The 12,723-nt window shown below is 43.0% G+C and overlaps 1 protein-coding gene across 8 annotated transcripts in view; it reads left to right on the top strand.

Annotated features, from left to right (window-relative positions):
• The window catches only part of AAK1 (AP2 associated kinase 1), a 180,425-nt gene that overhangs the window by 115,784 nt on the left and 51,918 nt on the right, over positions 1 to 12,723 (top strand). For all 8 annotated transcript variants that reach the window (XM_049651583.1, XM_049651587.1, XM_049651584.1 and 5 more), the window contains 5 exons: positions 84 to 216; positions 4,234 to 4,337; positions 6,540 to 6,619; positions 10,762 to 10,916; positions 11,753 to 12,066. In XM_049651583.1, the coding sequence (XP_049507540.1) occupies positions 84 to 216; positions 4,234 to 4,337; positions 6,540 to 6,619; positions 10,762 to 10,916; positions 11,753 to 12,066 (786 nt within the window). The remainder of the gene's footprint in view (positions 1 to 83; positions 217 to 4,233; positions 4,338 to 6,539; positions 6,620 to 10,761; positions 10,917 to 11,752; positions 12,067 to 12,723) is intronic.

The raw sequence follows: 12,723 nt of genomic DNA, 5'->3' as shown, positions 1-12,723 counted from the left end.
GGATGATGCCAGTATGTCTCAGTAGACCCCTTTGCAGTTATGGTAAATAAACCACTCGTAGCAATCTGCTTTATTTTTTTTAGGCTCTTGGATGTTTGTTGTATAAATTATGCTACTTCACTTTGCCATTTGGAGAGAGTCAGGTGGCAATTTGTGACGGAAACTTCACAATTCCTGATAACTCTCGATATTCCCAAGACATGCACTGCCTAATTAGTAAGTATCTCAAGTTTCTGGTTTCATATTTTTATCTCCAATCTCTAGGAATGAACTGGGGGGACAAAGGGATTAGATCCCAGGAGTGATGGGTTGGATGCAAAGATAGATAAGTCAATAATAGTGGGTCACTCAAAGATAATACCACAGTGTCTAGTTAGAGCGGTAGGTCTTTTTGCTAGAAATCTAAGCTCTCTTAGGCTTGAGCAGAAATCCTAACAGTGCTTTGAGCAGTACAGTACCGCTCTGTTCTCTTGCAGTCGGTATGAAAGAGTCCAGCTGACTCCTATCAAGTGATAAGAAATTCATCTCTGCAAAACTGGAAGCAACTCAAATTGAAATGATTGCTGTGCGTTGGCTGGAGTGAATACATAATTAAGACTGTATAACTCTGTGGGACTAGGTTTTTTTTCTCTCTTTAGGTTAATCCCTGGATTTTGATAACAAGCATTTAAGCTCAACGCTTTGTTTAAAATGTTTTTTAAGATTCCCCACTCTTTTGCATCGTCACAGCAAGCATATGTACTAATTCATTAACCAGATGGCAGAACAAGCAATCTTTGCACAAGCCCTTGTGCGCAAATGTGAAAGAGATATTTTGTCATCCTTTTGCATTGGTCAAGGGATTCAGCATCTGAATTTTAAGCATTTTGGGTTATAAATCTTGAGTGACCCAGTTTGGGTCCTGGGTGGGGCTGTACTGAAGAAAACAGAAGCAAATGTGGGGTGGAGCACCTGACATTTGTTAAGGGCCTACTTGTACCTTATTTAATTCTTCAAGTCTTATGTAGTAAATATAATTATCCCCGTTATACAAATGAGGAAACTGAGGCTGAGACAGTATAGGTAACTTACCCAAGTTAACATAGTTACAGCTTTTCTCAAAACAAACAAATGAACAAACAAAAAAACCCCAAAATAAAAACATAGTTACAGCTTTGAGATGACTACCTATTCCACTGTGCCAATTTTATCAATCAACTTCTTCTGTTTATTAACCAAAAAAAGGAGGGAGAGGGTATTTAAACAAATGGACTATGGCATTTAATGGTTGTTGAATTGTTTTCAGAGGTAAAGCATTAGAGTAGTCCTTCCTTATCCGTGGTTTGGCCTTCCACGGTTTTAGTTACCCGCAGTTGACTGCAGTAGGAAGCAGATGGTCCTTCTTTTGACATCTAGTCAGAAAGGTCAGTAGTAACCTAACGTTACGTCACTGTGCCTGTGTCATTCACCTCATTTCATCTCACCACGTAGGCATGTTGTGCTCTCACACTGTCACAAGAAGGGTGAGTTCAGTATAATGAGATGTTTTGAGAGAGAGAGAGAGAGGCCACATTCACATAACTTTTATTGCAGCATATTGTTAAAATGGCTCTTCTTTATTATTGTAGTTAATCTCTGACTGTACCTAACTTATAAATTGAGCTTTGTCATAGGTGTGTGTGTAGAAGAGAAAATATAGTATATATGGGACTCAGTACTATCCGCAGTTTCAGGCGTCCACTGGGGGTCTTGGACCGTGTCCCCCACGGATAAGGAGGGACTACTGTTCTAGAATTGCAGCTTCGTAAATGAAGGTTGGAAGGAGATAGATAAGAAAATGGCAAAATTTGATGCTAGAATGGTAGGATAATTTTGTAATACATTTTTTTTTTCACATTTGGACAGCACGTTCATACTGGGAAAAGCAAGTCTTTGACACTGACATCTTTCCAAGCTCTGACCTATTTCAGTTTACAAACTGCTTGAAGATTCCATGGTCTCTCTAACGTCACAGTTCTAAAATTTATTGTGATTGCCCATTTACTCCCAATACACAGTTCCCCTCTGTTTTCAGTTTCTATCAGTGGTGTCACCATTCAAGCCTGGATAACTGAAGTTTAAAGTTTAGATCTGGCTCATAAGACAGAGTAAAGAGTCAGCCATTTTCTAAGCAGCATTCTTTCTTTGGAGTTTCTCCTGGTCCCATCCCATTCTCTGTTCCCATCACTGTCACCACGGTATATAGAGACTTGGCCAACTCATGCCTGTACTGGTGGACTGGCCAGCTGTCTCCCTCCTCCCTCTCAGTCGTCCGAGCACCGCTTCACCATGAGATCAGTCTTACAGAATGCCACCCTGTCAGGTCCCTATTAGTAAACGTCATGATTTGTCAGTGGTCCTACAGTAGGGCCCAGCTTCTCAGCGTGGCATTTCAGACCCTTCATACTCTGGTTCCCCACCCCCACCCACCCGGCCTTATTTCCCTGTGTTCCCTGACAAGGAAATCTGTTCTGTCCTTCTGGCACCTGCATTTCCTCACAACAGGGCACTCTTTTGCCTTTCTTCAAGTCTGTTTTTGCCCAAACAGACTGTTCTCTCATCGAGAATATCTTTTTCTCCTCTTTCCCCTGACTGACTAAACGCTTTAGTGCCTTCAAAGCCCAGCCCAAACCCTGCTTCTTCTGTAAGTCCTCCGCAAGACTGCAGCCTCATCAGTCTTGCCTGCACTTGGTGTTCAAACCATTCATTTGATTCCTTCAACAGTAAATTGCCTTGCATTGTTGTTGGTGTGTATGCATGTGTCTGTCTCTGTGTCTTCAGAAAGATTTTTTCCTGGGGATTTTTCCAGCTTCAGGGCAGAAGCTTAAAGGACCTGGAAATAAACAAGTGTTCTATAGATCATGTAAAAGTAGAGATGTGTTTATTATTTTGTAATTTCTTTTAGAATGGAAACCAGTTAATATCTCCAACAAAGGAATAATAAGTCAATTCTTAAATTTTTTTCTCTTTTTTTTAAATATGAAATTTATTGTCAAATTTGTTTCTATACAACACCCAGTGCTCATCCCAACAGGTGCCCTCCTCGATGCCCATCACCCACCCTCCCCTCCCTCCCACCCCCCATCAACCCTCAGTTTGTTCTCAGTTTTTAAGAGTCTCTTATGGTTTGGCTGTCTCCCTCTCTAACTATTTTTTTTTCCTTCCCCTCCCCCATGGTCTTCTGTTAAGTTTCTCAGGATCCACATAAGAGTGAAAACATATGGTATCTGTCTTTCTCTGTATGACTTATTTCACTTAGCATAACACTCTCCAGTTCCATCCATGTTGCTACAAAAGGCCACATTTCATTCTTTCTCATTGCCACGTAGTATTCCATTGTGTATATATCAGGGAAATACAAATCAAAACCACACCAAGATACCACCTCATGCCAGTCAGAGTGGCTAAAATGAACAAATCAGGAGACTGTAGATGCTGGAGAGGATGTGGAGAAACGGGAACCCTCTTGCACTGTTGGTGGGAATGCAAACTCCACTCTGGAAAACAGTGTGGAGGTTCCTCACAAAATTAAAAATAGATTTACCCTGTGACCCAGCAATAGCACTGCTGGGAATTTACCCAAGGGATACAGGAGTGCTGATGCATAGGGGCACTTGTACCCCAATGTCTATAGTCAGTTCTTAAAGTTTGAGTTTTGAAGGGCACCTGACTGGCTCATTCAATGGAACATGAGATTCTTGATCTCAGGGTTGTGAGTTCTAGCCCCACGTAAGGAGTAGAGATTACTAAAAGAAGAAGAAGAGGAGGAGGAGGAAGAGGAAGAAGAAAAGAAAGTGAAAAAAAAAAACCCACTGAGTTTTGATTATAATTATCAAGGATAATCATTTGTTTAGCAAGATATCATGAACTAAGGAAGGCAGAAGCAAGACTCCATAACTTCCTAGGTACCAGAATATGAAGGTGGTAACTTTCATATTGAGAGTTTGCTTGAGTCCCTGTTGCACAAGTCACAGAAGGTGAACTTCAGGTATCTTTGTTACAGTTCAGAAATTTTGTTACTTTCTTGTGGATGTTACAAATGTTCGGGAAGTTATAGCTTTCATTTCTGAGAGGGGAGGAAAAGAGCTAATTATACTGTCTGACTTTTATGAGAAATAAAAATGAAAATAACATTTGGTAACAGAAATTATATTTCCTAGCTAATATAATAAGTATTAGAATATTATTAAGTAAATTCACATATGTTTGCCTTAGGGTATATGTTGGAACCAGACCCTGACAAAAGGCCAGATATTTACCAGGTGTCCTACTTCTCATTCAAACTACTCAAGAAAGAATGCCCAATTCCTAATGTACAGGTATGTGAAAGATGCTTTTTAGGGGAAGTAAACATTATCAAATTGTTGTTTAAAATTCCTGAGGTGTTAACCAGCTGCTTAACAATTATAGATGTCCTTTGTTTTATCTGATAGGAGGTGTTCAAGCAAAGCTAAGCATGAAGCAATTACTCTAAAGAGAACCCAATTTTCCCATAGAATTTAACTATGGCAATTTAAACTAAGGCAGTTACACCAAAAAAAAAAAAAAAAGAGAGAGAGAGAGAGAAAGCTCCCTCAGGACTGAGTTGAACACTTTGGGTGAAGATTGACCAACTTATTGTCTTGTCAACTTCCTCAGTTCACTAAGATCCAAGTGCCTACTGTATTTACCTAGCAGTGGTAAGGCAGGCTGGTTTCCTGAGGCAGGCCTCTGGACTTGCCCACATACCTACTGGAACGCAAGCCTCTTGTCCCTTGTCCCTTTTCTCCTTTATTGCAGCAGAACTTTCTTGATTCTGCTTCTGCTGTCTGCCACCTATAACACACTCCTTTTCTACCACCCTCCCCACACACATCAGGCCATAGGAATGTTTTCTACACTTTAGTAATCCTAAGCTCTACACTCAGCAGCTTTCAGAGTACAGTGCTTGCAAACACCCTTTTTATGGTCTTAGCATATTTTTCATGTCATATTGTAATCCAGCTCCCTTGAACATCTTACTAATGGCTGCCGTAATAAATAAGTTCTAATCTGAAATTATCTTCTCAGTTTTCCCAATAGTGTACTTTTGATGTCACTGTGGGGGCTTGAGGGTGCTGATAAAGAACACTCCTCTTTCACTCCCACATTTGGAATCAGATGTGGGAATCATTCAGACGGAACTCAGAATATTGGCTTTATTACTAATAAGATTGAGTCAGAGAACGTAGCTTGACCAGTCAGGCTCCCTAACATTGGATCCACATGACTGAGCTGGGAGTGCCTGATTCTGGAGAGAAGGCTCTACCCTAAAGGAGGGAGCGCACAGGTGAGCCAGGCAAGCTCACTTTTTTCTCCCGGTCCTATCAGTCAAATAAGTTATGCTCCTCTCTTGGGAGAGGAATGTTTGGAGAGTGGAAGAGAAGCAAGGAGAGATATTCTAGCAGAAATTCTCCCCACCTGGAAACATGAAGGAAATGGGCAGTCCCTCCTAAAAGCCTAAATATGTACTATTGCTAGTATTCCATTTGTTGGGTTTCCAGATTAAAATGAGGAATCCTGTACAGGAACCCAACATGGCCTTGTTTTTCTTTTGCTGTCCTCCTTCCCCATTCATAAAGTTAAATAACCTGAAACATAATTGAAAGCATTCAGACTGGTAACCAGTTTTTAAAAAGTCAGCTGCATGAGACACCTGGGTGGCTCAGTTGGTTAAGTGTCCGACTTCAGCTCAGGTCATGAACTTGCAGTTCATGAGTTCGAGCCCTGCATCGGGCTCTGTGCTCACAGCTCAGAGCCTAGAGCCTGCTTCAGATTCTGTCTCCCTCTCTCTCTGCCCCTCCCCTGCTCACACTGTCTCTCTCTTTCTCAAATAAATAAACATTAAAAAAAAAGAAAAAACTTCACAAGTCTCAGGCCATTTGGTTCTCAGCAGTACTACGCAGTTGTCATGTGGTCAGGGACAATAGGACTCCCTTGAGAGCCAGTATTAGGTGGCCGGCGCAGAATCCAGCTGGGAGGAGTTCTACTGGCCTTGTGGGTTGAGGGGTGCCTCACGCACCGTGAGAGGCACTGGCTCAGCAACCAGATGGGTCGTAGCCGTGGTTTTCTCCCAGCGTTCAAGCAGAAGACAGAGTGAACCCTGGCTGGGTGCACTGATGGTTAGCGCTGACTTCTCTAAGGTCTAGCTGATAGCTTAAATGCTAACACAGGTTACAGACATCTCTTTCCCATTCCTTTCGTAACATCACCTCTAAGCTGTGCACAAGGAAGCGAAGGGTCCAGAAGGTTGGGAGGAGGCAGGGGTGGAGTGTGCTGCACACAGGCTGCTCTGTACTCCTCTCCAATATGCTGCCTCCCTGAGTGGGGCTGAGTCTGGTGCGATCTACCTTTGGTTGACTTCCCTTCCCTCTAATAGACATCAGGGTCTGGAAGCCCCTCTGGAACACCCTGACATGTATTTCCATCGGCCCAGTCATACTGGTTATTCTTTTATAAAGAAATCTGCAATGTCCTTTTCTGGTTTCCTTTCAATTTTCTAGAACTCTCCCATTCCTGCAAAGCTTCCTGAACCAGTGAAAGCCAGTGAGGCAGCTGCAAAAAAGACCCAGCCAAAGGCCAGGTAAGAAGTGCCTGCCTGAGCATGCACATGTCCTGCACCCGCTGCCACAGTGGCAAGGGAAGGTGCCTTGTGACTGTTACACTGCTGCGGCCCGAGGCCACACAGAGCAGGAGAGCAAGTTCTGTCTCTTCTAGGCAGAAACTGTTCTGTGGGAGTGCAGGGAGGAACATAGTGAAACACAGTGATATACATTTGAAAGAGAATCAAGAACTCCGCAGCTGTTTCTTTTGCTTGGGAAGAGGCACAGGGGCATTTAGAGATGAGGCAACAGCAGACTTTAAATACTGCTAGTACCAGAGGATCCTAGACGTGTGTCCTGACCCTCGTGTAGCCTGGTTCGCCACCCTAGTCCTTCACCTCCCCTTCTTTCTTACTTCCTGTGGCCCTGGCCATATCAGGAGAGTGCAGGTTAAGGCACTGACTCCATGAACAACAGCAGGAGAGCTTGTGGAGCTTAGTTAATCACATACCATGGGGTGTGGGGTCTTTGAAGAAACAAATGCCAAGGGAGGATTGAAGAAGCTAGGATTTTATTTGGCTGTGAGAGAAATTAGGGAAGGAGCCACAGAAGGCTGGGAGAATCATCAGAAGGCAATGGAAGTCTAGACCAGAGAGAGGAAGGAAGATTGGGTGGAAGTGACCTAGAAACTGCCACACAATTTAAAGAAGGTTCACCAAAGGTGTCCGGGAATCCTCAAGCCAAGGTCAGCTACCAGAGGAGTCCCGGTGTTCCAGAAACAGGCCAACTTTAATATCCCTGTGACTGGGGTGCGAAGGCTGACAGCAGCCTGTGGGAAGCATGGCCTCAGAGCGAACATGGCAGTGGATTTCAGGAGCACAGCAGCTGGGGCACATGGTCTTTGCACCCCTTACATGTTGAAGGTCTGCAGGGCATATCCTCATGGCTGCCATGCTTCCAAATGGCAAATGCTGAGGGTAGTCGAGGAGATGTTTTATGCCTTTTTTTTTCTACCGTGTTTCTATGCCAAGGAAACATTACCAGCAAACTATCAACAGGGTACCTTACATGGGAATATGTGAATTTTCATAGAAGAGTAAAATAATTTCTACATTTTAAAACATTCTTAAATATTCATAGAATAAATATAAATGCTGATGTGGCTCTAAAATACTTCTTTTTAACAAACTTAGCAAACTATATCCATGTTGTTATTTTGTAGTCTTTCTTACCTAACTCTGCCATGCTCACCTCTGGAAATTTCTTTGGGGGCTGATTTGATTAGCTGAGCATTTGGGTTTATGGGCATGTTTCACCAGGCCCAAATATGGTGGGTACTGAGGCTAAGCAAGGATCCATTCCCGCAAAGCCCACACATTTATAGCAGTGACAGTAACCTACCATTTGAGTGGTGCTCTGAGTGTAAAATGGAGAAAATAATACCTGCATCATATGGCAGATGTGAACAGCAAATGCATCAGTCCTGTGAAACTGTTCTATAAGCTGTAGAGTGCCCAAGCTGTTGGTTTGTATGGATTCAGTAATGCTGCGAGAATACACAGACCTTACAGCCAAGAGATTTGGGTTATCTATAATTTACAATGATTTCATTTGTGTTCTCATATTTACTCCCCAGTCCCGAGAGGTGAGTTTTTCTTTCTAACTCTAGTTTTGAAGTAACCACTCTTCACTGAGGCATCATGTGTACCAGACCATACCAAGTTCTTTATATAAATAAGATGACTTTATTTTCCTTGAAATGAATCTATGAGTTATTGTTGTCGTTCTCATTTTACAGATGAGGAAACAGACTCCGAATTATAAGTGGCCCAAGGCAGTTAATCAATGTGGTTAGTAAGAAACCCAGAACTTCAGCATCCATACTCTGCTCTGTACGTTAAGTGATTTGTTCACAAGCACATAGATAGGACAACGTAGAGCCAGAGCTCCTGGCCTCAGGGTCTGTATTTTTTCACAGCACATTGAAGTCATATAGACTAACATTTGAGTACTCTACAGTTCCTAAGAACAGGTTTACAGTCATTGATGCATTTGATGTTCACATCTGCCTCATGATGTATTATTTTCTCGTTTTTACACATAAGGGACCCAAGGCAAGAAGAAGTAAAATGACATACCTATTATTGCATAGTTAATGGGGAGCTAAACTCAAATATAGTTTTGTTTGACTCCAAATCCCTTTATCTCTAGGATGTTACCCTTAAGAGAAATCCATCCAGTGTGGAGGTTCTTAGTATTTGGTTTCTATAGAAATCTCTTTGACTCTCTCACCCTTGGCTGTATTTTTCTTACACCTTTTTCCTCTTCTCCAAATCTGTCCTGTTTTCCCTCCTACCCTTCCCCAGGTTACAGCCTCCCTAAATAAAATAGCTTTTATATTATCAGTTCTCTACCCCGCACAAGAACATCCTTCTAGCAGGATTTCAGAGGAAAAGCCTCAGGGTCCACAATGGAGATATGTCAGAGGGAAGGACATGGGGCTGGCTGCTTTGCTTCCTGCTTTGCATTTCATGGAGGCTGTGCCAGACATATTTTGGAAATATTCATGAAGCTTTTTTGGCCTTAACTTTAGTTATACTCTAAAGTGCTTTTTCAAAAGACAACTACTGTGATGTACCCGGGTGGCTAGTTGATTGAATGTCTGAGTCTTGATTTTGGCTCAGGTCATGATCCCAGGGTTGTGGGATCAAGCTCTGCATTGGGGTGCTGAGCATGGAGCCTGCTTAAGATTTTCTCTCTCTCTTTCTCTCTCTCTCTCTCTCTCTTCCCCTCCCCTCTGCTCGTGCTCTCTCTCTAAAATATTCTTGGAGGGGCACCTGGGTGGCTCAGTCAGTTAAGCATCCGACTTCGGCTCAGGTGATGATCTCATAGTTCATGGGTTTGAGCCCCATGTCAGGCTCTGTGCTGATAGCTCAGAGCCTAGAGCCTGCTTCAGATTCTGTGTCTCCCTCTCTCTCTGCCCCTCCCCTGCTCACTCTGTCTCTCTCTCTCTCTAAAATAAATAAACTTTTAAAAAAATTTAAAAAATAAAATAAAAATGTTTTTAACTTAAAATATGTTTAAAAAAAAAAAAAAAAGTCAACTACTCTGATCTGAGTTAGGTAGTAGCCAGCTGCCTGGACTGCTCTAAATGAATGGAAGTTACCATCTGAACTTTAGCATCATCATAAGGAGCAGGTAGACCATACAGCAGTCCTCCCTGTATTAATTTGGATTAGATTTGGCTGTGAGTTAAAGAAAGTCCAAAATGATAGTGGGTCATGTAGGATAGACATTTACCTTTTCTTTCAAGTAAGCAAAGTCTGGAGGTAAGTAGTCCATGCCACCTCTATGATTGTGGCCGTGACCTCACAGACCAAGATGATGGCATCCCTGCTCCAAGCAACAGGATGAAGGAACAGCCAAAGAAGAAGAGAGACAAATGGCATACACGACTTATTTCTTAAGGTTTCTAGAAATTACCATGTAACAATCTGGTTTCCCATGTAAGGCCAAAACTTAGATGCATTGGCCACACCTGATTATAAGAGAGGCTAGGCAATGTGCTTTTTACTCTGTGGCCCAGTTCCCAGCTAAAAAAAATTTTAATTGAAATATATTTGACATATAACATTGTATAAATTTAATGTGTACAAGAGCTAAGCATTTTATTACCCTGGAAAGAAGAAGAACACGTGTATTGGAGGAAATAGATATGTGTCATATTCCCCAAATCCTTTATCTTAAACTATTTACTTATTCCTTTTAGTTGTCTTATTGGATTCACTCATTTGCATGCTTTTTATTGTAGAGAGACTATTTTGACATGGTGTTAGAAGGGTCCCAAGGTCAGATTAGCTAGAGAAACATTGTATTCTGTATAGTGCTGTCTTCGAAGTTCTGCATACACATTCACAGGTGAAAAGTTCTTCTGGAAAGAAGTCTGCTTGGTATATTTTGAACAGTGTGTTAAAACTTATTTCCCACCAAACCTTTCTTCATAACATCTTGTAACACATAATACCCTGTGGAACACCCTTTGGCAGATGTCGGTTAAGCAGATCTGGAAGATTTGGATAGGTGTGGATGGGAAAGCCAATCAATCTATCAAGTACTCTGTCTACCCCTCCCCCACTTTCCCACACTTTAACACGAATCTGTTTTCTCCCCTTTCCATTCCTAGACTGACAGATCCCATTCCCACAACAGAGACTTCAATTGCACCACGTCAGAGGCCTAAGGCTGGGCAGACTCAGCCAAACCCAGGAATCCTTCCCATCCAGCCAGCTTTGACACCTCGAAAGAGGGCCACAGTTCAGCCCCTGCCCCAGGTTGCAGGTCAGTAACTAGGTTGGTTTGAAATTTGTTACACCTCTTTGTTATCCTGGACATTACACAAGTCTTGGGAAGCCTACTCTTGCTTCAGGAATGGAATTCAGAGGCACAAAAGAAATAATGATTTGCCTTCAGGAACAAGAGGTGAGCTCCCATTGAAATTATATGGCAAGTGGCTGTTCAAAGGAGAATCCTCTCACTGAATTTTGTGGGGGACCTCCATGACCACTGAAGCCTGATAACTCATTTTTTCTAGTCTTGGTCCTGATTTTGTGGCTTGGTCATTCATCCCATGCCTTCCTTTTTATTTCCTATATTTCTCTTTGCTTTTAAAGAAACAAGACTCTCCTCTTTTTGACAGAGGAATTGTTTCTTTAATGTTCTGTCTCTTAAAGTATCTGTTACTACTCTGTTTTGGTATTCTGGTTCTAATAAGATAACTTAGTTTAGAGGATCTAAATTATCAAGTAACTGAACTTAGTCATTACTTCCCCTATTAGGAAGCTGTTTTTGATGAATTTGGTAGTTACCTGCTTATAGCCAGGCATCTAGACTGGGGTTGCATAACTTACATGTAAAACATCAAAGAATGCTTTTGTCCTAAAGCATGCCAGTAAGTGCAAAGATCATGTTTGTGTGCAGGGGCATCTTACTGAACCTTGTTTTGAAAAATATGAAGCACATAGTTTAGCAAGAAGAAGTGCGAAGACAGGAGCATGTGGATCTTGGGGCTGTTGGTCCACTTATCACCCCCCTCTTTATTGCTTTGGCAAGAGAAAGCAAGCCGTTTTCGTCTGGAAGAATTTTGGGCCTTTATATGGAGTTTATTCTCATTACAGGATCCAGCAATCAGCCTGGCCTTTTAGCCAGTGTTCCCCAACCCAAAACCCAGCCCCAACCCAGCCAGCCTCTACCGCAGTCTCAGCCCAAGCAGCCACAGGCTCCACCCACCCCACAGCAGACGCCTCCCACTCCAGCCCAGGCTCTGCCCACTCCAGCCCAGGCCACCCCCCAGCACCAGCAGCAACTCTTCCTCAAGCAGCAACAGCAGCCACAGCCACAGCAGCAGCAGCCACCGCCATCTTCCCAGCAGCCTGCAGGCACGTTTTACCAGCAGCAGCAGCAGCAGCAGCAGGCTCAGCAGGCTCAACAGGTAAGCTGTTCACAGTCTTCTTTTGCTTGGCATGTCTGAGACAGTGCTGCGAAAAGGCCCAGTAGGTACAGGCATCTTCCTTGAGAAGCCCTGGGAAGGCAGAGAGCCACTAGACATGACATCATTCCTTCTCCCAGAGGTAAATACTAGAAAACACTGAGTAGTGGAGGCGTCACTGGGACACTCACACCCCTTTCTCTTCACCTGGATGGAGGAACCTCAGCAAGGGAGATATTTCTTGAGAGAGAGAGAGAGAGAGTGAGTGTGAGAGAGTGCACAAGCAAAAGAGCATGAGCAGGGAAGGGGCAGAGAGAGAGGGAGACAGAGGATCCAAAGCAGGCTCTGCACTGTCAGCACAGAGCCTGATGTGGGGCTCGAACTCACAAACCTCGAGACCATGACCTGAGCTGAAGTCCAACACTTAACTGACTGAGCCACCCAGGTGCCCCTCAAGGGAAATATATATATATATATTTTTTTTTTTTCCAATATATGAAATTTATTGTTAAATTGGTTTCCATACAACACCCAGTGTTCATCCCAAAAGGTGCCCTCCTCAATACCCATCACCCACCCTCCCCTCCCTCCCACCCACCCCCCATCAACCCTCAGTTTGTTCTCAGTTTTTAACAGTCTCTTATGCTTTGGCTCTCTCCC

This window comes from Panthera uncia, assembly GCF_023721935.1.
Source record: "Panthera uncia isolate 11264 chromosome A3 unlocalized genomic scaffold, Puncia_PCG_1.0 HiC_scaffold_11, whole genome shotgun sequence".
Classification (NCBI taxonomy): Eukaryota; Metazoa; Chordata; class Mammalia; order Carnivora; family Felidae; genus Panthera; species Panthera uncia.
The sequence above is the reverse complement of the archived record's forward strand: the minus strand, read 5'-3'. Positions and strand labels throughout refer to the sequence as shown.